Raw genomic sequence first — 26,762 nt, 5'->3', positions numbered from 1 at the left:
ATAATTTGGGAATAAAGTCAAAATACTATTGGAACAAAGTCATAATTATGAGAAAAATATTCACAAGAAGAACGTTGAAATCATTGGAAAATTAAAAACAAAAATCATCAGAAATGGGGAAAAAAGCTGTAATTTTATTATTTTATGGAAATAAAATGGAAATATTATGACAAAAAGTCATCTTCTCATGAAAGAAAGAACACATTTGTGAGATAAAACTAATATTATTAGAAAAAAATGATATAATCATAATATGAGACGAAACAAAACAAAATAAAGTTTTAAAGAAATTTTCGAAAATAAGCAATAAGGTCAAAATATTCTGGGAATAAAGTCATTATGAGACAAATTTACAACAGGAATGTTAAAATAGATTGGAAATTTAAAAAAAAAATCAACGGCAGCAGTGGAAAAAACACTTAGAAGTCATTTTTCAAGAATAAATTCAAAATATTAAGAGAAAATAAAAACAGTATTTTTGCAGTGCAGTTTGCAGTGGCATCCAGATTGCCAGTGTTAAAAAAGACGACGTCATTTTGATGTTCACTTAGAAGGTGCTTACCCATGATGCTGGCCTTGCCCAAGTTGGTGATGGACTCCCCGTAGTGACGGCGGGCCTGGGGTGGAGAGGTGCAGGGGCTGGGAAGACTATCTGAATCCGATATGGATGTTGGCTCTTTGGTGGAGTTAAGCAACGTGGGGCGGATTTGATGGTACGGCACGGGGGCGGTGGTGTTGTACCTGAACATCACAGCCACACAATTCAGCTTTGGAATTTCACCTGTAACATATCAACTTCACGCAGGTGCACAATGGCACACCTGCCAATTGTTAGCTACCTTAAAGGGATAGTTTGGATTTTATGACATACCCATCAGTCCCCATCATCAGTGTAGTGCATCAACTGTGACTCAGCCCTTACTTCATACTGTAAGTCAAGTTGTTGGTTGGATTTCGATGATGAGGAATATAGTTCCGGTTAGTTGCTCGGGCACTTAAGTAAAGAGTTTGGCTTCTCAAAACAATATGCGTTCAAAAGAGTAATACGTTTGGATTTGCATTAAAAAAAATGCATCTTCAACCAAAATCTGACCTCACAATCGCTTGGCATTACTTTCTCTCTCACTGTATGCTTTTTGAATACGGTCTTCTGAATTACCTAGGACCTGTTTGCCTAGCGAGACGCTACCAGGGGCATATAGCTCCGGCCAACACAGCTCCGAGGATCACGCAGGTACTCAAACCCCTTCACCATGATAAAGTGGTGATTTTCATTGAATATTTATTTTCCTCAGACGGACATCAACCATAACATCAGGATTTGGCTTACCAGTGGATTTGAACAGGTGCAATGTTACTGTAGTGCTTTAAAACAAGCGGCTCCAACCTGTAGGCCTAACAGAGCAAAGTGAAAGAAGAAGAATTGCATGATTGGCAAGAGAAGAGACGTGACCTCTGGGGCCAAACATAAACTGGATGCAGTTATTATGTATTATTATTTTTGCACGTTTGTTACACTCCAAAATGTTTGAAATATTAGTCAATGACAACACAATTGAACACAAAATGCAGTTTTTAAATGATACATGTTATTATTTATGGAGAAAAAAATCCAAAGCTACATGGCCCTGTGTGAAAAAGTGATTGCCCCCTAATCCTAATAACTAGTTGGGCCACCCTTACCAGCAACAACTGCAATCAAGCGTTTGTGATAACTTGCAATGAGTCTCTTCCAGCTGTGGAGGAATGTTGTCCCACTCATCTTTGCAGAATTGTTGTCATTCCGCCACAATGGAGGCTTTTCCAGCATGAAGCCTTTTGAAGGTCATGCCACAGCATCTCAATAGGATTCAGGTCAGGACTTCAAAGTCTTCATTTGGTTTCTCTTCAGCCATGTTTTGGATCATTGTCCTGCTGCAGAACCCAGATTGGTCTCAGCTTGAGCTTCTCACCATCAGATGGTCTTCTGAGGTTTTTAGTCTTCCAGGTGCAGAAGCAGCAAAACAGCCACAGACCATCACACTACCACCACCATATTTTACTCCTACTGTTATTTTCTGAAATGTGGTGTTACTTTTACGCACACCTCGCAAAAAGTTCAACTTTTGTCTCCTCAGACCACAGAGTATTTTCCCAAAGGTCTTGGGGATCATCAAGATGTTTTCTGACAAAATTGAGATGACCTTTTATGTTCTTTTTGTTTGTCTTTCTTATGGCGGAGTCATGAACACTGATCTTAACTGGCTTGCAGTTTTTTGGATGTTGTTGTGGGGTCTTTTGTGACCTCTTGGATGAGTCGTCGCTGTGCTCTTAGGGTCACTTTGGTTGGGCGGCCACTCCTGGGAAGGTTCACCATTGTTCCATGTTTTCACCATTTGAGGATAATGGCTCTCGCTGTGGTTTGCTGGACTCCCAAAGCTTTAGAAATGGCTTTATAATCTTTTCCAGACTGATAGAGTTAAGTACAAGTTAAGTACAAGTTAAGTACAAGTTAAGTACAAGTTAAGTACAAGTCAGTCACGTTATGTTTTCAAACAGCGCCAAGTAACTTTTGATTTTTTTCTTCCCTTAAAAATAAAAGGTTTCATTTCAAAACTGCCTTTTGTGTTCTGTTGTGTAGTCATTGACAAATATTAAAATTTGTTTGATGATCTCAAACAGTTAAGTGCGACAAACTAAAATAAAGAAATCAGGAACGGGACAAACACTTAGACTTTGTAGATTACCAGGTAATGGTACTTGCTTTTCATGATACAGTATGATGAGTGTGAGCTCACCACAGGGTCAGTGGGATGAAATATGTTGAAGAGGCGATTGCAGATTGAGGTGGGAAGTATATGGTCCTGGACGCCATTGCTTCCCGGACGGATGCCTCGTAGTGCCAAGAACACTGCCAGAGGGGAGCCCATGCAGAAGAAATTCTCTACCTGGCAGGAAATGAAAAGTCAGCATTTAACACTGCTATTAAATGGCATTGCTGTGCTGTTCCTGATTTGGTTATTTTACAATACACTACACTCTTTGTGCTTCCTATTCCAAAAAACATATTATCACATACTACAGTATTAATTGTCCCTGTACCCTAGAAACCGCCCATGAATGATACGGGAAAAGGCCCAAATGATACTGTGTCAAAGCCCAGGGCAGTGATACTGATAAAATATAGAGTTTAACCATGTCCAGTATCAGCCCCCGTAGCTGTCCACTCAGAGCGCGCTGCTCTGGTATCGTGCCCGTGAAGCAACCAATCAGAGAACAGCGCACGAGCGTGAACACACAGTGTAACTATAAATATTCCTGGTGCCTCTCCAGTCACCAAAAAACCCAAACTTGATTAATGTAACTTGAATTGTCAGACATTGATAAGATAAGACTGTTGATAAAATATTATTGTTGAAATATTTTTGCAATTGTTGTGTTTACACTGTTTAGATATAATACATGTAATAAACTGAAACTTTTATGGAAACAAAATGGTCTTTTGATTAAATAGTACGTGATAATAAGCCAGTATCAGCCAGTATCAGCCAGTATCAATACAGTATCAATACCAAGTATCAATACCAAGAACAGTCTCGGTCTCGGTCTTGGGCTGATACTGACACTTGGGGGCATGATACCTGGCCTGATACCAGACAAACCATGTGATAACCTATAATTACCAATGTTTGGTTCTTTCTTTGCCGAAAAACGATATTGTCCAACTCTCAATTTCGGATACCAATGTCAGCCGGTGCCGATATGTAACATGACATATCTCCTGTGGTGGAATGAACACATATGTGTTGCATTCAGCATTTTTTTTCAATATCAATTTTCATGATTGGGAAAAATCCAGTAACGATATCAACTGACATCACATTTTATGCTGATATCAGGTTGATAATTATGGGTACGGATAATCATCCAACATCCCTAGTTCTTTTTTATATCAAGCTAAAACCAGTGCTTTTGGAACCTATCAACAGAATTAAGGTCTAATTTCTCCAAGTGTCCTCATGTCCCCTCCCCTTTGGACACGCCCACTCAGGCCAAATCACTGCCATTTATTTGTAACTGAAAAATACAACTGTAGGTGAAAAACAGGAAAGAGGTAATGAACAATAATTTACTAAATTGAAGACTGAAACCGAAAACAATTCATATTATAAAAAGGATACCATAATTGAAACCCCTTTTATTGCATAAAAAACCCGTTTACAACATTGTACATACACTTTTTAACATTATTACCATTACAGAGGGGAGCTGAGTGGCGTGTGGACAGGAAGTGACACGGAGGTTCAGAGTTTGGCATGGGTTATAGCTACAACAGTAGCCTGTGCTAGTGACCAGTGTGGAATACGTCTTTGAATGCATCTTCTGAATGCCTTATGCCATACCAAGAACATGTAGCCCTGGGGTCACCCCCCCATCCCCCTTGATTACCTTGAACTTTAAAGCTGGGACCGCTACACAAGACAAGGTCTGCAGACCCTGAAATTGGTCCTCCAGGTCCCTCAACCTGCACACAAGACGGTGGCAAAAATGATGAACATGCTAATTACCAGGTAACGACAGTCACTCAGTTCGGCACCGGAAACAAGGGACTCCAAACGGAAACACCAAAAAATAACAGTCAGTATATAAATACTAGGGCGGCACGGCGGTCTGGTGGTTAGTGCGCAGACCTCACAGCTAGGAGACCAGGGTTCGGTTCCCGCCCTCGGCCATCTCTGTGTGGAGTTTGCATGTTCTCCCCGTGCATGCGTGGGTTTTCTCCGGGTACTCCGGTTTCCTCCCACATTCCAAAAACATGCTAGGTTAATTGGCCACTCCAAATTGTCCATAGGTGAATGTTGGTGAATGGTGAATTGTCCATGAATGCGAGTGTGAATGGTTGTTTGTCTATATGTGCCCTGTGATTGGCTGGCGACCAGTCCAGGGTGTACCCCGCCTCTCGCCCGAAGACAGCTGGGATAGGCTCCAGCACCCCCCGCGACCCTCGTGAGGAAAAAGCGGTAGAAAATGAATGAATGAATGAGTATAAATACTACAAAATAAAAGACCAAAGGCTGGGAGCGACGGCGAGTCAATGAAATACACGGTTATTAATGCTTAGAAATGTATGATTTTATTTCACATCTGGAAAACATTTGCAATGAATGAACGTGGTGTTTTTTGTGCTGCAGTCATGGTTTGGTCCAGGGATGGAGAGACAGAGCGTCCTCCTCTGTCCATCATCCTACCAAGACTCTACCTTGGAGCGGAGAGTGACGTGACGCAGGTAAACGTCAACTGATTTTTAATAATATTGACAGTATGAATACAGCTACATAAATCTACATAATACAGTAGCATTATCGGATTGTCATGACTGAGATAATGTCGTTTTATGGCAATTCCAACGTTTAAAGGGGTTCTAGCTTGCTCATTTCAGGGACTTTTAAAATGTTATTAGATCTCATTTCCTTGAATAAAATATGCCAATTAGGTACATCAGAAGTTGTGGACAGGGAAAATCTGAAATCTCCTCCTCTTGGCCAAAACCTTCCCCTGCCAAAGCCTATACTGTGTTGTGATTGGTCAGGTCAACTTATCAACCATTGATGAGATTTAAGTGTGGCAAAAAATGAAACCCACAGTAACGGTTGTGGAAGTGGAACCAAAGTCCTTGAGAAACTCGAGGACTTTTTCAAGAGAGTGTGTGCCTCTGTGTTGGAGTCATCCCCAGTGGATGATAGGGTCACAAGTTGGAGAGAGGGCCCTAACTGTTGTTTGTGTATACGCGCCAAACAGCAGCTCAAAGTCTTCTTGGAGTCCATCAGAGGGGAGCTAGGGTAGAACTTCATAGTTATACTGGGAGACTTCAAAGCCCAAGTAGGCAATGACAGTGTGATCTGGAGGGGCATGATCTGGAGGGGCATGACCTGGAGGGGCATGACCTGGAGGGGCATGACCGAGAGGAACGGCCTCATCAATCCGAACCCGTGCAGTGTCATGGTATTGGACTTCTATGCTAACCACACTTTGTCCATAATGAACAGCATGACAAGGATGTCCATCAGTGCACCTGGGAACAAGGACACCCAAGGCCGCAGATCTATGGTCGACTTTGTTGTGGATTATCAGTCCATATGTTTGTACACACGGGTGAAGATAAGGGCTGAGCTGTGGACCTAGATCAATATGTCTTACAGCTGGCTTGGAAACACCTCAAGTGTCGTCCCGGTGGAACTAAAAAAGGTGGCCACGGACCCATAAGTCTGGACCCAAAACTGCTGCCTCCACGACCCAGACCCAGAAATTATACAAAAGAATGCTAAAAACACACCAACCTCATTATATGACACTTCCACATCTTGAAGAACAGGTGTAGAATATCTGTATAATATTTTAAACATATACAATACCTAAGTCTGAAAAGTTTGGTGTTTAAGGTCAGTGTTCATGACTCCGCCATAAGAAAGACAAACAAAAAGAATAGCGCGCAGACCTCACAGGTAGGAGACCCGGGTTCGATCCCACCCTCAGCCATCTCGGCCATCTCTGTGTGGAGTTTGCATGTTCTCCCCGTGCATGCGTGCATGTCCATAGGTATGAATCTGGGTGGGAATGGTTGTGGCTATATGTGCCCTGTCATTGGCTGTCCACCAGTCCAGGGTGTACGCCGCCTCTCGCCCGAAGACAGCCGCAACCCTCGTGAGGATAAGCGGTATAAAATGAATGAATGAATGAATGATACTGAAGCACGCCCACAAACCAAAGAAATGTACCTGAGACGTGTGAGTCTGAGCTGCTCCTGAAGGTGGCGCTCATCATCGGTGGGCCATCGGGCCTTGGCTTCTTCTGGGTCTGGAACTTCCAGATGATGAAAGCGTACAGGGTCCCATCCGGTCATGATGTCAAAGGTGATGACACAGCCCAAGGAATGGGACACGATGGACACCTTTCCATGCTTCTCAAAGTCTGGATTTCGCGAGCAGAAGAGCGAGTAAAGACGGTTCAGCTCCAGAGTCAGACCCCGGGTAATCTACACACAATCACAAAAATATTGGTTGCATATGAAAGATTCCAACTCACTGTCGATGAGTAATACGCTAACCTGATGGTGGATTCAATTGTAATGGTAATGGTAATGGTAATGGTAATGGTAATGGTTTTATTTCATTTGAACATGCATCAGTTCACAGTTCCACATGTCCAAAAGGAGTAGGAAGAAGCAAAGCTTATTAAATCCTACCCCTCCATCTGGTACTTTTACAATCAGTAACTGTTACATTTGTTCACTTCCTGCTTTCCATAATACATTTTAACCTCGTACCTCGTAGGAGGTGATATGAGCATCCAATGCCATAATGGGTACCATAGTGCGTGTCAATATAGTGATATATATAGCACATCATGACTGGTTCAAGACTCTTCATCCTTGTATTTAGCAAACATCAACTGCTTGTATTGTTTCTTGAATTGGCTCATCGTTGTGCATTGTTTGACTTCCTTACTCAATCCATTCCATAGTTTGATTCCACATACTGAAATGCTATGGCTAGCATAACGTAGTCCTAGCAAGTGTTTCAAATGTACTTCTTCCCTGAGATCATATTTCTCCTCTCTTGTAGAGAAGTATTGGATGACATTTTTAGCTAATTGCTTATTTTTAGCCTTATGCATTATTTTAGCTGTTTGAAGATGAACTATATCAGCAAGTTGAAGTATTTGTGATTTTACAAATAAGGAGATAGGATGTTCTCTGTAGGCGGCATTATGAATTATCCTTACTGACCTTTTTTGCAGTACATTTAGCGAGTGAAGATTGCTTTTGTAGTTATTAGCCCATATTTCCACATAATAATAATAATAATGTTATTGTATTATAAATTGTTATTCATTTTTGTATTGTTGATGTTGTGGTATAGTTTAGATATTTGAGCTAAAAATGAAGCGAAGTTATCTTTTCACAAAATGCTGTTTTTCCCTCTTTTTTGTTGGGAACAGATATTTCCCAGAAACTTACCTACGTATGTTCTGCTACTGATTACTTAAGATCGGAAAAAGATAGCAACAAACATTTTTTTCTGATGAAAGAAAAGAGTGTAATCTTTCTTTTGGGAGGTTCCATGTTTGTATAGCCATAGAACACAATATTCCGTGTCCCTTGAACTCAGTTGGGGTTGTCGTTTGAAAAATGGCTGGGATTGAATGACTAAAACGTTGAGCTTTATGGATGTAGTGAAGGAGCACATGAGAGAGACGGATGTAGAAGACAGGGTTGGATGGAGGAGATTGGTTTGCTGTGGCGACCCCTGAAGGGAAAAGCCCAAAGAGAAAGAAGAAGAAGAAAGAGGTGGTCCGTGAACGCATCATTGTTGTTGTGAACTTCTACACCTTTCCATGTGTTCATTGATCATCTAAGATCAGACTTCATTATTGATGAGCAGCTATACATTAAATACTCAAAATTAGCTACTTTAATTGGTGTGTGAGGCATATTTAGGGCTTAAACCTGAATTGTATTGAAAGTGAACAATGGCAATTGAAGAGACAGGAGAGAGGGGAAGGGTTCTGGAGCTGAATCTAATGTAATAATTACAAGACACACTTTTATTGCAATTGTTGATCCAAAATCGTGAGAGAACTTTGTGGGCGGTTTTATGGGCGGATCAATTACTCGCCATTTGCTGCATGTGACCTCCACAAAAAGCGGGGATCTACTGCAACGTCTTTGTGAGACAAACATCCCCTGACCATCAGCAGGGAGTGTTCCACTTGCCTGTGCATCAAGCCAACCATGTAATAGCCTCACCTCATCTCTGTAAAGCGGGCTGGTGTAGTACATGATGTCCATGGCGCTGCTGTTCAACATGTCCCTCAGACCTCTTAGTTTGTCAGGAGTGATGGAGTCCACTGTGTCTGCAACAGCACAGTAAAATTGCATCAAGAACATTACAAATAGAGGACATCTAAGCAGAATGACATTTCTGGTCAATATTGCTGAAGACGTAAAACTAAGTAATTCTGATGTTGATTTTGAGATATTTCATCAATGTTAGATTTCCACTAGATTTCAGCACTCACACCTTGCAGAAATACAGCTTAAAACTGAACATCATTATCTTTGATTGGATTAATTCCTGCATTAGATTGCAATGTACAAATATAGCAGTATTTTGCTTTGTTTTTGTCAGCTTTACAGTTTTTCTTGATTGTTTACACCCAATTTGTGATGCCTGAGACCCAATGACCACAACATGTAACCAATGCACCAACTCCATGAACCGAGTCTGCTAAACTATAAGCACAATTCCTGCTTTACACTCAGACTGCAGATCTACAACACACTTTTTTTGGCACAATTTTCATGGAGTAAACTTCTTGTTTTCACAAAGAACACAATGCCACTCAAAACAGTCAAATGAATATTCCTATTATTCACACTGACTCATCACATGGGTAAACACCTGGCACACATTTTTACAATTAGCGGTCTAACAATGAGGGAGGCTGGGCAAAGGGTCAGAAATCCACAAACACACAATCCCCTTCTCCAAGCTATGGAAGATGCATGTGGAGAGATTCCAGCGGATGCTGGGCCATATTTAAAATTAAAACCTTGCATGTGATGTAGATGAGGTGCTGTGGCCTGACCCAAACAGAAGACGTGATGCAGCATAGTCTTTTGCTTTGTTATTGATTGATTTTTTGTTTATTATTGTTATTATTTCTTGAACTGAAGGTGTATACGTTTAGATGCAGACCACTTTGTGTTGGCTGTGATGAACACTTTGTAGATTGTTTTTCTGTGAAAAATAAAAAAAATATATTTCTGTGTAATTTTGTGTTCAGAGTCAAAAAAATACAAAAAAAAAACAATTCTAAAACATTTTGCAAGTGTCACACTGAACACAAAAACACAAAGTCATGATGAATATGATGTAATCCCAGTGTTTTACACTGAGCACATCAGTGTTCAACTGGTTCATATAAATGTTGTTCATATAGTGGTTCTCAAAATCAACATCAGAATTACTTAGTTTTACGTCTTCAGCAAACACCATTTTGAGAAGAATGAAGACTGTTTTGGATGTATAGTTTCATTTTGCAGGAGAATTGAGGGGTTTTGTGTGTAAAAACTGTAATTTAACATTTATTGAATGAAGTACGCTTGCTTCTGTCTCTGCCTCCGGGACAATACATGAACGGCCATAGTGTTTTTATACCTCCATCAAGGGCCAGTTTGGACCGCCACTCAACAGGAAGGAACTCAACATGCTCTGTGGTTCGATTAGGAAAGTGCTTCTCCTCCATCTTTCTCGCAGCATCTCTCATCCTGCCAAGAGATCTTATGACCGTCAGCAACAATCCGGCATTGTTTTGGCAGCCTCTAAATTGTCTTACATGCTGGTGTTCCTAATAATGCGACCCTGGTCCATCTTCTGGCCAATGCCATGCACCACGAATACAAGGTGTGTGGTTTCAGGCGGCGTGTCCTCGGGCGCGGCTTCCTCCACGTACCCCCTATGGAGACGCGTCCCGCTGCTCGAAGCTGTGGACACAAAAGGACACGTCAGTGGTTGTGCTGAGGTGGGGTGCGCTTCAGTGAAGGCTGAGACGAGAAACATGAGCCTCCACACCCCAAAAGCTGAAGAAGACACTGTAGAACAGGGGTCTCAAACACGCGGGCCAAATGTGCCTCGTTTGAGGCCCCCGCCTTGATATGAAAGTTTAATGTTAGTGCGGCCCGCGCAAGTTTGATATGGATGCTGTATGGTATCATGTACCCAGAAAAAATTATTACGTTTGATTAATGTTCATGTTAAAGGTTAAATAACTGTTAATAGTTATCCTCCCTAACCGTGTGGAAGTGGTAAGTTTTTGGCTATTTAAGTTTAAAGGAAATAACTTGAAGGCTACCGCTTAGGTCGCTAGCTCTCTAGTTTGCGAGTTAGCATGTGTCTCAAGACCCTGCAGTTGCGCAATATGTTGTAAATAAAAAAAAGTATAAATGTGACTATAGTCGTGTTTTGTCATGTCTACAGGGCTCTAATAATGCTTTGTTCATTCTAATCTGAAAAACATTATTTGTCTACCCACCAACTATATGTGGTTTCTTAAGTTTGTATTTGCTTGCCGTTTTATTATTATTATTATATTTATTTATTACTGATTGATTGATTTTCTTTATTCTTTATTTGTTTATTTATTATTCATCTTATTTTGTGCAGAAAAATAAAAATTAAGATATTTGAGAACAGTGGAATGTTTTATCAGAGCTTTTCTTGTAGAAAATCGGAACCAAAGCACTGAAAAAGTTTGTATATTTTTCTGTTTTTAATAAATGCGTTTTTTTGGGGGGGATAATCTGATGCGGCCCAGCCTTACCCAGACCCTAGCTCCAGTGGCCCCCAGGTAAATTGAGTTTGAGACCCAATGTGGTATTACATTCAATAAAAGAGTCACTCTGTAAACAGTATGTTAGCTTTGATTGGACCCCAGATGCAGAGAAGGACGTTGTGGTTGCTCATGAAGAGCATGATTGTCAATCAACACAAGCTTAGCTAAAGAGCAAAACAAACAACAGTGCAGTGAAAACACAGTGAAAGATTAGTAGGGCCTCCAAAGAAAATGAAGCTTTGACCAAAGGGGCTGCTGGAGCCAAGCAACGAGGCTGGCAATGGGACGATACAAAAACAGGAATAGGAATACTGGAATTGCACTGGAGGCAGCTGAGAAGGCACTGTCAGTTCTTGGCATAATACGAAGTAGCATATACCACCAATTGGAAAGCGTCTGTGGGTGTGCCTCGTTGCCACACCTCACACCGGAAGTGACGGAATCTGGAGAGGAACTACAAAAAGGGGGAACAAACACAAAACAAAAAACAGAAACCGGACACTAAGGATCTTTACTTTGATTTTATGCAATACTAATTTCTGCTAATCTAATACTAATCCGGGTACTCTGGTTTCCTCCCACATTCCAAAAACATGCTAGGTTAATTGGCCACTCCAAATTGTCCATAGGTATGAATGTGAGTGTGAATGGTTGTTTGTCTATATGTGCCCTGTGATTGGCTGGCCACCAGTCCAGGGTGTACCCCGCCTCTCGCCCGAAGACAGCTGGGATAGGCTCCAGCACCCCCCGTGACGCTCGTGAGGATAAGCGGTAGAAAATGAATGAATGAATGAATAATCCGTGGTGGTTTCCCTGAGACACATATCGTAACGCATGACAATATTGAAACACGCCACACTTATAGTTCTTGTATGACAACATTGACAATGTACCTTTCGAAAAGCCCAGCTTCTGAGTGACGGTTCGTGCAATCTTGGAGGTGGTGGCGTCACTGTAGAGGTACACCTCGTCCACACTGTGCCAGTCCACGTGGCTTCGGTTCAGCTTCACACTGTGAATGGCTGCCAGGAAATCATATTTTGAGTACTTTAGGTACAAAAAACTCCTAACAGAAGTATCAAGAAATGACTTCTAGGGCAGGTTGATGAGGAAAGAAATTGTTTCTACATATAAATATTTCATTTCTTACCATCTTTGCTGTCCACTGTGGTGGCCACCGCCTCCATTTCATAGGTATCCCTCATCTGTTGTCCCCGGAAACGGCCAAGATGCTCCTGCTCTATCATGTCACTCTCATCCTCCTCCAAAGGAAGCCATGTTCCATCCGTGAACCACTGGCCCCTCATCACAGGAATACGCTCTTGTTCTATATGATCCAATATGATCGTTAACATTCATAATGTCCAAAAAACACAACTAATCACGATCAAATATTTTAATGGGTTGCCAGCCCTAGTAAAACCACATGCAAACAAAACCAATAAGTGGATATTTTCATCAAGCACTTTGTAATGCGGAAGTAGAACTTGCTGCATTCAAGTATGCTCGGAAATCCCAGACACTCAAAACATGCAAGTACAACTTAAATGACGTGGTGTCTTTGAACGCAGCTCCACATTGCTCATTATAACACTGACTGAAATATTCTGCTATTAAAGAAACCTATGTTTGGTAAATATATTTCCAGACATGTGAGCCATCTCTTAATCGCACTAAAATTTAAAATGCATGCAAATATATAATACTGCGCTGTCATTTATCTTTCTAGTGTAAAAATGGGCATATTTCAGACATAGTGACATGGTGATTAATCACGATTAATTTATTTGAAAACTGATTATCCCGATTAAACATTTTAATAATTTCACGCCACTACTCATATCTACTATATTAATGATTGTTTTTAATGTAAAGCACTTTTTTTTTCAAAGTTATTATCATCAGTATATACCCCGCCTCTCGGCCAAAGTCAGCTGGGATAACCCCCCCCCCCCACACACACACACACAATGGAGTGAGAATAAGTGGCATAGAAAATAGATGGATATCTACTATATTGGGTAATAGGAGTGTTAAGGTGACTATAGGGGTGTTATTTCAAGTCTAGAAGTCTCTCATGTTATTTGTTTTCATGTATAATATGTACCTTAGCTCAATAAAGGTTGAGAAACACTGCCGTGAATGTGCATGCCATCTTGAGACCGCTAGGCTACTTTAGGTTTTTGGATGAAACCCCGCCTCTCGCCCGAGGACAGCTGGGATAGGCTCCAGCATGCCCCCGACCCCCGTGAGGATAAGGATGGATGGATGTTGTAATGTAAAGACATAAATGATGGTGTGCTCACGGTTCCAGTAAACGGGATAGCATTCCTTGTCTCGGATGTCCACTTCATAAAGTCCTCCTCTGACACACACTGCATCCATACTGATGTGTTCCCTCTCCTCTGAACCGGACCCCGCATCCACCACGTTCTCCGTGAACTGGACCTCCCCGGCGTCTTTGCCGTCGGCCTCGGCCGGATCACAATGGTGTCTGACCTTGTCAGGATTCTGCTCACAGAACCGCACATAGGCGGTCTCGATTTTTAAAGAGTCGTGTCCAACGAACGGCTTCCAGATCCGCTTGTCCTCTTTGTAAAACCACCGGACTTCCTCCGGGCCCAGTTCCGTGACGATCTCCCCCCGATGCCGAGAACTGTTGGAGCGGATTCGTTTTTTGGGGGTCACGTTGCCGTCACTCTCGGTGTAGTCCTGGTCGATGTCCGGGTAGGATGAAGCCGAATATTCGTCCGCGGCCAGGCCCAGTATCATCCCGTCCTGGGGTAGAAGCGGCAGGTGTGCGTCCACGCCGGATTCTACGGCGTCGCTTGAGCTCGGTTCCGCTCCCATCGGGTTGTCGAACACGTCGTTCGCCATGTCCCATTCACTACTACTCACCGAGTTGTTTTCTGAGCTCTGCTGGCGGAGGCTCGCTTTGTCCTTCATGTTGCTCATTCTTCTAACATATACATACACGCACAGTTATGTCATAAATGTTAGAATTTATAATCATGTGTAGCTAATTCCATGCAGCTAAATACAGCTGGCAACATCTGGAACGCCTGACGACATTCGCTTACATTATAGGAAGAAATTCAAACAAAATAGACTCCAATAAAATAAAAAATACTCATGTTATGAGTCTATTATTTGTCATTTTGTATATTTAAGGTCTAGCAACGTTACTTTTGTTATAATGAAGGGCGATGCTAGCGTTTTAGCGTTCATCCTCGCTCGCCACACCAAGAGAAGTTCCTGTTTGACCCATCAAAATAAAAGAGCCAGTAATGAGATATTCATTTTTCAATTATACTATGTCAACCTCCCCGGGAAACGACCGCATTTTGCCCCATTTTTCCGTGGTACCTTTTCGCAAAAATAGTTTTCGGTATTTTTCTGTATTTCAACTTTCATGGACATGTATTTTGAAAGTCAGTGTTTTAACAATATAGCGGTTAATTTTGTGCTACATTTTCGTTTACAATTATTACATTACAGTACATTATACATTATTACATTATAGTAGGACATACATTGCCCGTTAAAGAAAGTCCAGTCATTCAGGTACGGTTCTATTCTAAATTGCTTTTAGGTCGTATTCGGCGTTTTGGACCTCGAGAGCCACTGTAGTGGAAGTGCCTGTCATGGCGGCCATGAGCTGTCCTTTTCTAGTATTAGCGGTGCGGAAGATGTTTCCACTGTAGTGCATCGTTGATAGGACATGGCAGGAGTTTTCCTAGTTACATTGTATGAGTACTCGCCACTTTTTTATATTAGCGTGGTTTCACTGTGTTTTCTTGTTACCGCCGCCATGGTGCTTGGCTGGTAGGTCATATTTTAATGTAAATATTAGTATTGGTGCCATTTTATATTGAACTTCACATCACGCTGTTTATTCTAATTTAATTTGAAACGCCATTTACAGGCTTTTGATCGGACAAATCAATATTGTACAGTCATTGACATCATACAGTCAGTTATGATGTTTTTAAAAAAAATATATATTAATAAGTCATGCTGTTTCGTGGTTGGATACGGCCTATAATAGGTAAAAAATGGCTAAATGAAGTAAAATATGAATAGAAGGCATTCAGAATACACATTCAAAGATGTTGTGATGATCTCTACTGGGGACCAGTAATGTTACTGTAATGTTGCGAGACACACAAGCGCCAGATTTGATTGCCATACCAACAGGCTTGTATTGCAGATTTGAATGATCTCAGGAATAATTATCCCTAACACGGGCTACTTTTGCACCCACAACAAGATGAAACTGAACTCTGAACCCCCGACACACTTCCTGTCCACCCTCCACTCAGCTCCACGAGCACCAAACACATTACGGCAGCAATATCCGTGTTTGCTCAGATATTTCTTTGACTCTTTCAGGTTTGGCTTTGACGTCCCAGTGATCCTACGTAGTTCTGATGATACAGAGTTCCTACCAACCCCCGAAAAGCAAATGGTTCAGGTGAGCAACCCCTTTTCCCTGGTGATGGGCTCAGGACGTGCATCAGTCGCAGGTAAGAATAAAGAAAACCAACATGATCTTATTAGTCGTTTTACTCCTTGATCAAGTTAACATCCATGTCCACCTTCCAGATGGCGTGAAGCTGAAGCCGTGTTGTTTGGAGCCCTGTGTCCTCAGCTGTTTCTGGGGCTGTGAGGTCAGTGCCCTGCAGCGTGCCCTGCACGCCGCCCAGGGGGGCTCCAGGCTCGGTACACCCCAACATTTCCAGGAAGCCCTGCATCCTTTCTATCTCCACAAGCAGAGCTTCTAGTATCCTTTTTTCATGTCTAAAAATAAATATACACACTGACTTGTAGTGTGGATAAGATTGTGCTTGAGTCGCAATTTTTAGCCTCTTATGCTGCAAAATTCCTTCTGTACTTATTGTCTATTATTTTGGAAATGCTAGCACAGCAACAATAGTGCTCACGGCGCTTGTGAGCACTTCCAAGTCCAAGATTGGTGATAAAAATGTTGGTGCTGCAAAATCCAATACCTAAAAGCTCTTGTCAGGAATTAGATATGAATATATGTACCCTGACAGCTGGGATAGGCTCCAGCATACCCCGCAATCCTAATGAGGATGAGCGGCATAGAAGATGGATATTATTAGTATGAACTTCAAGCATTGTGCTCCTCAGCACCGGCGGAGGGGGAACGTTTCTGCAATCTAACTTTGTTTTGTTGCCATGTTAAAAAAAACATTTAATGCTATTAAAATGACTATTATATAATAATAATACAATAATATTGGTACTTTGTTCAGTTATAATTTTAGAACGTGCCAATGGCCCCAGATGTCATTTTGACCACGCCTGCTGTACAGTACAGTAAATATATATGTATATACTGTACACACAGGCATAGAGTACATATTTAGTACAGTATATGGTATGCATGCCTCCTGTATTGGGTGTTTGGTTCTTTGACCAAGTGTGGCAGTGTGGGCAGTGAAGACGGAGAGGAACGGCATACATGCATTCCAGCTGATCTGGGAATTACAGATTTGGGTCCGTTGCCCAGGCAAAGCTACCCTCTGGTGGCCGTGCTGACGCTGGCACAACAAGAAGCCCGAGACTCCTACAACTTTGTCAGTTCTGCAGCATGACAAGTCATTTGGCAACATGAACACGTTGTTGTGTTGTCGCAGGTCGCCAATGTGACGGTTGTTCACGTACCGGACCATAAACACAAGATGTCTGCAAGGATCCTCTTCCAGTTCCTCCTCACCTCACAGGGGAACATGTACGAGTTAAAGGTACTAAAGCTACTTCTTATTACGTACCCGAGTACGGGGGAAATATATGCAACATGATTTCCCTACTACAGTAACTGGTAACTAAGTAATTTGCCCCAAATTGTTTATGGTTTTTGTTACCAATACCATTACATGTAAAGTACCTATAACTTTTTCATTGTTTGACTTAGCAATACCATTACATGTAAAGTACCTACCTATAACTTTTTCATTGACTTAGCAATACATTACATGTAAAGTACCTACCTATAACTTTTTCATTGACTTAGCAATACCATTACATGTAAAGTACCTACCTATAACTTTTTCATTGTTTGACTAAGTAGTTGACCCAACACTGCCTTTCTTGTGTGATGAAATAACAAAATCTGAAAATGAAATGTTTGTTCATTTGCTGGTCCAGCCTCTCTTCATGTCAGCTGACAGCGGGGTGAACTCTGACCTGGACCTCCCCGGTGCTGAGGAGGCCAGCAGGGTGCCGGAGGATGAAGACTGGCGTGGGGGGCGTGTCAGAGACTGTGTGGTGTGCCAGAATGCGTGTATCAACAGAGTCCTGCTGCCCTGCAGACACGCGTGTGTATGCAACAGCTGCGGCTCCCGCTTCCAGCACTGCCCCATCTGTAGGGCTTTTATTGTGGAATCCTTTGCCCTCACGCTGTGACATCATGCAGCAAAGTCAAGTCAACACAATATCATCAACCTTTAAAGCTTTGGCAGCTTCGTACCTGTTCAACTTTCAGATAATATCCTACTTCTTTTCCAGTATTGTATAAAGTATTTCATAATAGAGTGATTTATTGTTAGAATATAATACTGCAGTATGAACAGACTGGACCTTTACAAGTAAAATGGCTGTCGTTAGCGGGTAAGTGTATTTGTGATGAAACAGCATTTGAGTAGAATGGTTTATTGCCATAAATTGAAGTTTTTTTATACAAGTGTTGTGGGACAAGTAGTGAAGTACTGGGGGCAGTCAGGCTAACGTTTGGCAGAAACTACAATCAATTTTTTCCAAATTCTGCTCCCACAAACAGAGAATACACTTTTTCTTGTGGCCTTACATCACAGCAAACATATGAAAGTCATGGGAACATGTATCTACATCTATACAGGCTTGTAGTCCAGCTTGGACTCCAGCTTCTTGGAATCGGCAACCTTTCGCACGGCTTTCATGAAATCCTCTTGAGTGACGTACTCTCTGTCAGAACGGATGGCAAACAACCCTGCAAACCAGCACATGTATCACACGCACGTACAAGCAGTGGTGTGGAGTCAGGGCCAACAGGGCCTTCTCTGCTGGCCTAAGCACCGTCAGAGACACAGACCTATATTTACAACTTCAATTCTAGTATTTGTTCCGTGAAGTTGTATTCATTTAGTAGCTGCACTGCTTCCAGGGGTGAATGTTACTTTTTTTTGTCCTATCAGATTTCAGCTTCTATGTGTTGCCCCATCAATATAATCTGCCCAGGGCCTTCAGAATCAGGAGTGCTGACCCATGTCACCTAAACACTATTAGCTATGGAGCTGTCCTTTACCGATCATATGTGAGATTCACCTTGCAAGGCCAGCCAGCTGATGTCCGTGTTTTTCTGTGCTCTGATTAATCTGGCGTGATTTTATTCAATGTTTTTGTGCATATGATGATGATGGTATTGAGTAGAACGTCATACCTGCTTCTGTGCAAACATTTCTCAGATCAGCTCCATTGAAACCGTCCGACAGCTTGACAATGGCTTCAAAATCTGCAAAGACAAAAGGCAAAGCTGTCAGTCTCATCAGTATGAGGTACAAAGACAGCATGAATGGAGCTGTCAGCATTAGCACAATCAAACCAACTTGAGCGTAGCCGTAAGCACTGGTACGAGGTAAGAAGGTAACACCAGTATGTTGAGCATCAGCACAAGGTAAAGACAACATGAGCTGACCTATTTCTCCATGCTTGGTGATGGGACTGGAGTGGATCTTTAGGATGTCCAGGCGAGCTTGTTCATTTGGCAGTTCGATGTCTGGATGCAGACGTTGTTAGAATTGGATCATACCACAAATATCTATCACCACAAACTGATCTTACGAATTTTGCGGTCTAGTCGGCCAGGTCGCAGGAGGGCGGGGTCCAGAGTGTCTGGTCTGTTGGTTGCCATGATCATCTTGACCCGATGCAGCGTGTCAAAGCCGTCCATCTGGTTGAGCAGCTGACACACACGACGCACGGCATTACATAAAATCGATCATCACAATATTCCCTCAAACAATAATAAATACATATTCTCATCCCGCTAACACACTTCTAAGTGTCGTTATTGCAGCACCCATTAAATACATGTAAACAGACATATGTGGCACATTTCTTATCACAAACTTTAATAATCTCTATTCTGGCTGGAGTGAGATGGCTAAACATACACCTTTCTCTAAAGTACAGCTGTGTTCGAAACCGCATACCACCTACTACTCATACTAACTCTTTGAGTATGCAGTGTGTCTACACTGGCAATATGCGAGAAGTTCCCGGATGCATACTGCATTCGCCAGAAATGTTGAGTATGTATCGTCAGCTTACTACTCATACCCAAATTAGCCAGGACGCAACGCGACGTGGCCGCAAGAAAAAAAAAACGGCTGAACACTGAGCAGCAGTATGGACGCACCACCAAGAGAAGCATACAAATGTGAGTAAATTGCGAAGTATTTTAGTGATTTGACGGCTTGTGTGCGGTTGGGTAATATTTAGACATATCAGATGAAGACCTGTAAAGTTTTTATTATACATTTATTACACATTATTGGTCACTTTATTTATTCGTTTTAATGAACACAATGACTTTTGTGACTTTGTTTCTTAGTTCTGTAGAATTACCAAGCTGAGTAAGGTTAGATATATTTTTTATGTTATGTTAGCAATGTCTCATTGGATTTACATTTATTAAGAAAGTTTAAAAAAATAAATATAACTTACATCTGACAACAAGCCCAAGTCGATGGCGACCATGATGTACCGAAGACGGCGGACCGAGCTTCGTCATAGCAGACAAGACTCCGGTATGATGCCAGTAAGGCATCATGACTGGTCAAATACCGTTAACGGGACGAGATCAGTCCAAACGGCGGTGTCGAGCAGGATATATTGCGAGTTGGTTCGCTTGTTTTCAGTGAGTAAAAGCAGTGATTGATCACTATGCTTTTTTGCATGAGAAAAGTAAGGGGGTGTTTTATTTTTGTGAAAATAACCAGAAGTGCGTTGCTCACTAGCTAGCTTAAATTTTGCTGAATTCGTCTGAAAGAAATTGTAAACGGTTAGTATTTGGACAAATAAATGGCACACTCGGGATCTAAACGGCCACTTCCTCGACTAATTTTAAAAAATCTCAATAAAGTGATGTATTTAAAGAGTTTAGAGCTAAGGTGAAATCAGCTTCAGCCTGTCGACTTCGGCTCTGATGGGGCGCAATGCATTGTGGGTTGTCATGTAGTACCTGTAGTGTAAACGCTTTGCATACTGTCTGATGGATTGGGTATGCGGTGTGAATAGTATGGACATGGACGTATGTAGTAGTAAGTACGCGGTTTCGAACACAGCCTGTGTGTATTCATGTGGACATGGTCCCAGTAAATGGTTCCACAAACATGCAGCAACACTGATAATGAACATTAGCATGTGTACATGCTTGCTGCTGTGTGAAATAGTATGCTAAATTCTGTATTACAAACCTCCATCAAAGTCCTTTGGATCTCCCTGTCAGCAGACGTTCCCTCGGAGAAACGCCGACCACCTAGAAGGTACACAATACAAACATGACAATGTATTGCAGGGACGTCTTGATACAAAATATTTTCACTTCTGATGCTGATCCTTATTATAAATAATAATAAGTAGGGCTGTCAAAGTTAACGCAGGTTGGAGTTTGGCCCAGAGTTACGAACGTGATACGGCAACCGGATCGGGACGATCTTGTGGCGGATGCCGATGTTATACAGTCTTCAAAGGCAAGCCGATCACGATCCTTAATATCGGATTGGGACATTTATAATGTATTGGCACAATATATCATATTCATATCAATATATCCACCATACTGCATAAATGTGATCAGTATATTGATATCATATGCATGTTATATGCCAACATTGTCCAATAACATCATCCCTTACTGCAATATATGTGACAAATAGACCTTGGAACACATTTGAGTGTGGTGGAAAGTGGGCACACTTTGCTGGATTCTGTGTAAAAGGCACATTTCAATGGCAGATGTACTGTTTCTCTGTGTGTAAAAGTGTCACTCACCAATGGCGTCAATCTCATCCATAAAGATGATACAAGGCTGATGGTCCCTGGCATAGTTGAACATCTCTCTGATGAGCCTGGCGCTCTCACCGATGTATTTGTCTACAATGGAGCTGGACACCACCTGCAGAGGGTACACACGCTAATGTTAGCCAAGTCACTCTAGGAAAACAAAGTGACATTTATCAGTCCACTCACCTTGAGGAAATTACAGTCCAGCTGACTTGCGACCGCTCTGGCCAGTAGAGTCTTCCCAGTCCCTGTAGAGAAAACCATCAGCCTTAAAGAAATGTTATGAGTACCGTATTCAATCATCTATGGTGCTTAATTGGTTTCAGATAAATTAATTTCCGCGAAATACGGTTCAATATCAATGAATAGAATATTTTTGTAGTTAGAGTATACAAAACCTGTTAACTTTCTAATATATATATTTTTTTACATTATCAGAGCCTTTTAGACAATATAACACCCCTATAGTCACCTTTACTCAATATAGTAGATATAATCAAGAGAATATAAGCCATTTAATGACAGATCCTATGAAACAAACTCTACTGGAGGAATTCTTCAAGCTCCTCTCTAATTCTCTCTGTCTCTAATTTTAATGAATTTGGTGGCAATTGCTGGCTAACACAAACATTGCTCACGGGGGGGGGGGGGGGGGGGGGGGGGGGGCATTACACACAGATTTAGGACCGTTTTCATGGCCATCAAACCATGCAAAATAAGACTTGTGCTCAAGCATGTTTCAATAAATGTCTTCTGGGCGTGTGAACAGGAAGTGAAGTTGGGGTTTCAGATTGAGTTTTTTTCTGGAGTACAGTCACAGCAGTAGCCCGTGTTATTATTATGGTGACAATGACCATTGTTATTATGGGTTAGGGTTAGTTAGTATGTTATGACTGTGCCTGTTGTCAGATAAATCATTTTGTATTGCCTTAATCTTTATTTGTATTTTAGTTCATTTAGGACATTGTTATGCTTGGAAATGCTTAATTTAGGCCAAGAATATGTAACAATTGCTTAAATGTTCATTAATTAATGAGTTCATTTTTCAAAAACTCCGATAGAGGGAGGAATGTTTGAAGCGTACGGGGTGAGGGACGACTTTGTAATTGGTTATCAACATTTCAGCTTTTTCTCATTGCATTATGTTTCCTTACTGTAATTTTCCTATTTTTGCTGTTCTTTTTGACATTCATTGTGTGAGCAACCACAACTTAAAGAGAAGGGGAGTGTTACTGCAGCTGGAACTAATCCATGTCACAACACATCTGTCAATATCTGTTTTTTGTCTAAAACACACATACAATAGGTCTACTGTCATGGATGGCTCAGGATTGACGTACAAAATATGAAAATTGAGAATATTTACAGTTTTAAAATCAGAAAACAAACAGAATACCAGGTCACCAGGTGTGTGTGCTTGTGATGCTTCTGCAGCAACTCATGCAGGTTGCCTTGGCTGCCATGATCAACATAATGGTTTGATTTCTCACCCGGGGGTCCATAGAGCAAGCAGCCTTTGGGGGGGATGATTCCGACCCTCTGGAAGAGCTCAGGGTTGGTCAAGGGCAGCTCAATCACCTACAACAACATCAACCACACCACTAAAGCATTGGATCAGGAAGGAATTTGAAGGAAAGCCTCAAAGTTTCATTGGGCTTCACCCGCCACACCTTTAAGTAATTACATTTTGTTTTTTTATGTCAGAAATCAATACAAATTTAAAATAACTTCATAAAGCATACAAATAATACAATTCTATTTAAATGACTTCAAACACTAAAAAATAAAACAAAATGACATCAATAACAAATACAAGTCATTGAGAACCATGGCCCTACAATTACAAATTTCACCACTGAGGGACGAATAAAGACATATCTTACAGCAACCCTACACCTAAATTACATTTAAAAGAAAACTGTACAGAAAATAAATGAACACATGAGGTCTATTTTTAAGTTCAAACTGCATCGGTTTTGTGAAAAAAAAGATCAAATAATGGCACAAGTGTCTCTTTAACAAAAAAAGCTATGACTTGTGCAGATTTTTCATACCGGGCGCTACAATTTCAGAGCACGTGAGACACTGGATTCTGGAAGAATGAAGACATATTGGTCCATCCTTTCACTTTGAAATGCGGCTTTTCTCGATCAACTTCTAGTTGAGAGCAAACCATGGTTCTGTTCGAAGATTAGCAGCATTGAAAATAGACGGCTGGATGGTTCCCGGCAAGTAAAACAATTTCATTGGCTCATTTTGAGTGAGGTCACCATGTTTGCTGTCACATTAACCACAGTAACAGGAGGAATAACGCCGGCAAACTGCCACTGTGATCAGTCTGCGAGCATGGCTATATGTTCACTTTAATTGGTCAAAGGTCAATAAAGGGCCATCACTGGGTACGGATCCAAACTGAGGTCTGCCATTTTAGTGTAATTAATTACAAAGAAGACTAAAATATCCTTCTCGCAGATAAACCAATGTAGTGTAATGTAAAGTCTAGCTTGTTGTGTCCCTGATTATTACCTCTCTCAGCTCACGAATCTGTTCAGACAAGCCGCCAATTTCAGAGTAGGAGACACTGCCGGGGTCCTCGTGGGACATGTTGTACACCAGGGGGTCCACTTCTCGTGGCAGATACCTTCGCAGAAATAATTCTAACACGTCAATCAACTCAAGACTTTTGGAATTCTACCCAATACTGTATTGTGACATAAGAAAGTGTATTAATCGGTATGATAGTGAAGTAATAATGTCCAGCCTACCTCATGATGGTAAGCGTAGTCATGTCCAACGCCACTCGGGTACCAGGCTTTAATTGCAACTTGTCCAACTGCATGATAGGATTCACTCAATTACACCAATGATGAATATTCATTTAGAACTTTCTTAAATCAAAGGTTAATTAATGTCAATTTAAAAAGCACAGTAATATACAGAATCGGTTTTCCCCATGTGACAGTCTACAATGGATGAACATAATACAAATATCAATATTGTAAGTTATTATTTTTTTCTTTTACAATTTTCTATTGAACCTGATGACCAGAACAACAGGCCTTTATTGCAGGTTTGCATGATCTCAAATCAGGCACAATAATGTCAGGTTAAACCTTGACTCTGAACCCACAACATCCCTTCCTGTCCATGTCACCAAACACATTTACAGCAACACACGCAAGCATCAGTCTCATTTATGTCTTATTTTCTCTGATCATGTCTACCATGTTGGTAAAAGGACTGTAATGGTGACTATATGGGGTGTTATCTCATGTAAAAGAACATTTAGAAGGTTGCATGCTCTAAAACTTGTCATGTACAAGTTTCCTGTGTTGGCACAGGAATGGGGAAGTTTAATAAGAGCAGCCTCATCGATCATTTGAAGCAGCATCACACGGGAAAAATACAAATTAGTCATTAAAGTTTGCATGATTTGTGGTGATATCGGACTCATATGGCTATTGGTCGACAGTCAAGGCTGTAATATCGGTATTGAGCCCTAAAATATACAGTTTAACAATATAAAACCGTATACTAATTACATCCCTGCAATGCAAAGATGTGTCCAACCTACCTGTCTGCGGCATCCAACCACGTATCGAGGACCATTTGTGGCCTTGACTATGACTGCAATGCGAAACACACATTAGCGTCACATGACTGACTGAACGAACGTCTGGTAAACATTCGGAAATTACATGTAAAGAAATACACTTACATTTCTCTTCTGTCAGTTGCTTGAGGACTTCTCCAACAATCTGCGGAAATTGAAGCATCCAGTGGTCAGGAGACAAGGTTTTCATCCATAATGCATGACTGACCATTTTAACTGTGGCATTTGTTGTGTTTGCTATTAGCTAATGATTGGCAACATTTAGCCACTCATTTCATGTATAGCATATCATAACAACTTGAATGTGAATTGCTGGGCTTCTCTGTGTGTCCAAGCATGTTCGCATACACTGAATATATGTGAGGGACAGCCATGAACACATTTATTCGTGAAAAATTATAATTTATGGCATTTTCGTGTGCAGTTTTTTTACAGGATTTTTTTTAAAGGCGTTATATGGGAGGGATAAAACAAATTGAAAACTTTTAAGTCAAAATATTATGGCAATAATATCATAAAATTGTGAGAAGAAAATTTACAAGTTGAAATAGTAAAAATGGGAAAATCTATAGTTTTATGTGAATAGAGTTTAAATAGTAAGAAAACTCATATTTTAAGAAGAAAAAACATCAATTTTTCACAAACCTGTAATAATGTAAGGAAAAATGTATGTCATTTTTGTAGCACAGTGTTGAAACATTTTTTGTAAGTTATTTTTTTAAGTTGTAATACTATGAGAAATGAACAAAACAACATTTTTTTTAAATTGGTTGTGGAAAAGGTGAATGTGGTGTTTCTTATACCGAGTGAAGCACTGCACAGTGGCAGAGCTCCAGTCATCTCTGACTGGTCTTTCCAAACAGGTATTTGCAACATGTATCCTATTTAGCTTTGACATTTGATCCGACTCCTATAGTGCTTCAACTCTCCATGAGGTGATACATATCAGCCAAACGTACCCCGATAAACTGCTAACATGACAGCTTCGCATATAAGCCGTGAAGGGGGTCTAGTTTTTAAATGTCAACAAGTACTAACCGGATTCTTACCTGGCCAACACTCTGCAGAGCCTTCAGGTCGTTCTCGGACTTCTCATACTGTTTGGTTTGTTCTCGCAGTTGCTCTCTCACTGGAAATAATTGTGTTCCATTCTTAAATTGTAGTGTAACTCAGCAGCAAACTAACTGATAATATTTAACACAACTGTTACCAACACACCTTCATGTACAGGAATTCGCTAGCCAGTTAGCAGCAACTACAACAAGTGACGCTAGCTCCGGTATCTACATGTTTGCAGTACATGGATGTACCTGTCCATGTTTAATCAATAAATTAATCATTACAATCCGCGTATGTTGGTTTGTCGACTGCAGCTAGTTAGCTAAGTTAGCACCTGTACTTCCATTCAAATGAACGAGGATGCTCACTGCATGACAAAGCACTAGCTAGCCAGCCGGCTAACAGATCCTAGTTATTCTCATACAATTAATATAAACTCAACAAATAGTATGTCAACATCCCTAAATGTTTAAGTATAAGTTCCATTTCATCTTACGTTCTTTTAACCGCCCGTCTACTTCTTTGTGTTCAAGCAATTTTTTCCGGTAATCTTGCAGGGCTCTCTCCCTGTTGTCCGCCATACTGCTGCAGTGAATTATGGGGAACAGCCGCTGCTTCTTCTTTGTGTGTATGTTCGGTTTGCATC

General features: G+C 41.1%; 3 protein-coding genes across 5 annotated transcripts in view; 1 reads left to right on the top strand and 2 right to left on the bottom strand.

The window, feature by feature from the left end:
- ddhd1b (DDHD domain containing 1b) overlaps positions 1-14,619 on the bottom strand; it is a 27,683-nt gene extending 13,064 nt beyond the window's left edge. The window contains exons 1-11 of the mRNA XM_058068789.1: positions 13,680-14,619; positions 12,524-12,700; positions 12,267-12,395; positions 10,378-10,525; positions 10,200-10,309; positions 8,786-8,892; positions 6,756-7,012; positions 4,429-4,504; positions 2,778-2,927; positions 1,331-1,395; positions 563-741 (exon numbers count right to left, since the gene is read on the bottom strand). Of these exons, the coding sequence (XP_057924772.1) occupies positions 563-741; positions 1,331-1,395; positions 2,778-2,927; positions 4,429-4,504; positions 6,756-7,012; positions 8,786-8,892; positions 10,200-10,309; positions 10,378-10,525; positions 12,267-12,395; positions 12,524-12,700; positions 13,680-14,328 (2,047 nt within the window). The 5' untranslated portion in view covers positions 14,329-14,619. The remainder of the gene's footprint in view (positions 1-562; positions 742-1,330; positions 1,396-2,777; positions 2,928-4,428; positions 4,505-6,755; positions 7,013-8,785; positions 8,893-10,199; positions 10,310-10,377; positions 10,526-12,266; positions 12,396-12,523; positions 12,701-13,679) is intronic.
- Positions 13,858-19,421, top strand: cgrrf1 (cell growth regulator with ring finger domain 1). 3 transcript variants are annotated; one of them, XM_058068829.1, is made up of 6 exons: positions 13,858-14,169; positions 15,766-15,899; positions 15,979-16,156; positions 16,829-16,976; positions 17,037-17,144; positions 17,548-19,421. In XM_058068829.1, exons 2-6 carry the CDS (start codon positions 15,839-15,841, stop codon positions 17,803-17,805), a joined length of 753 nt encoding a protein of 250 aa, XP_057924812.1. In that variant the 5' UTR covers positions 13,858-14,169; positions 15,766-15,838; the 3' UTR covers positions 17,806-19,421. The 3 variants fall into 3 exon arrangements, with proteins under 3 accessions (XP_057924812.1, XP_057924804.1, XP_057924795.1); XM_058068821.1 differs by lacking the exon at positions 13,858-14,169 and adding an exon at positions 14,492-14,937; XM_058068812.1 differs by lacking the exon at positions 13,858-14,169 and adding an exon at positions 14,992-15,198.
- Positions 18,036-26,762, bottom strand: psmc6 (proteasome 26S subunit, ATPase 6). The gene is made up of 14 exons (XM_058068800.1): positions 26,613-26,762; positions 26,107-26,186; positions 25,163-25,202; positions 25,019-25,071; positions 24,210-24,277; positions 23,971-24,085; positions 22,935-23,022; positions 21,631-21,692; positions 21,433-21,556; positions 20,856-20,917; positions 19,219-19,339; positions 19,073-19,153; positions 18,818-18,889; positions 18,036-18,367 (listed from the first exon to the last, which is right to left on the bottom strand). The coding sequence occupies exons 1-14, from the start codon at positions 26,695-26,697 to the stop codon at positions 18,249-18,251; spliced, it is 1,170 nt and encodes a 389-aa protein (XP_057924783.1). The 5' UTR covers positions 26,698-26,762; the 3' UTR covers positions 18,036-18,248.

Source organism: Doryrhamphus excisus, chromosome 1, assembly GCF_030265055.1.
Source record: "Doryrhamphus excisus isolate RoL2022-K1 chromosome 1, RoL_Dexc_1.0, whole genome shotgun sequence".
NCBI classification, from domain to species: domain Eukaryota; kingdom Metazoa; phylum Chordata; class Actinopteri; order Syngnathiformes; family Syngnathidae; genus Doryrhamphus; species Doryrhamphus excisus.
The sequence above is the reverse complement of the archived record's forward strand: the minus strand, read 5'-3'. Positions and strand labels throughout refer to the sequence as shown.

Excerpts from the sequence above, each read along its gene's own strand:
- cgrrf1 (XM_058068812.1), top strand. The coding sequence starts at position 15,095 with ATGGCAGGAGTTTTCCTAGTTACATTGTATGAGTACTCGCCACTTTTT. Across the intron at positions 15,900-15,978 it reads AGGACGTGCATCAGTCGCAG|ATGGCGTGAAGCTGAAGCCG; the intron begins GTAAGAATAAAG and ends TCCACCTTCCAG. Across the intron at positions 16,977-17,036 it reads CCCGAGACTCCTACAACTTT|GTCGCCAATGTGACGGTTGT; the intron begins GTCAGTTCTGCA and ends GTGTTGTCGCAG.
- psmc6 (XM_058068800.1), bottom strand. The coding sequence starts at position 26,697 with ATGGCGGACAACAGGGAGAGAGCCCTGCAAGATTACCGGAAAAAATTG. Across the intron at positions 21,693-22,934 it reads CTTGCTCTATGGACCCCCGG|GGACTGGGAAGACTCTACTG; the intron begins GTGAGAAATCAA and ends TTTTCTCTACAG. Across the intron at positions 19,154-19,218 it reads CCGACTAGACCGCAAAATTC|ACATCGAACTGCCAAATGAA; the intron begins GTAAGATCAGTT and ends GTCTGCATCCAG.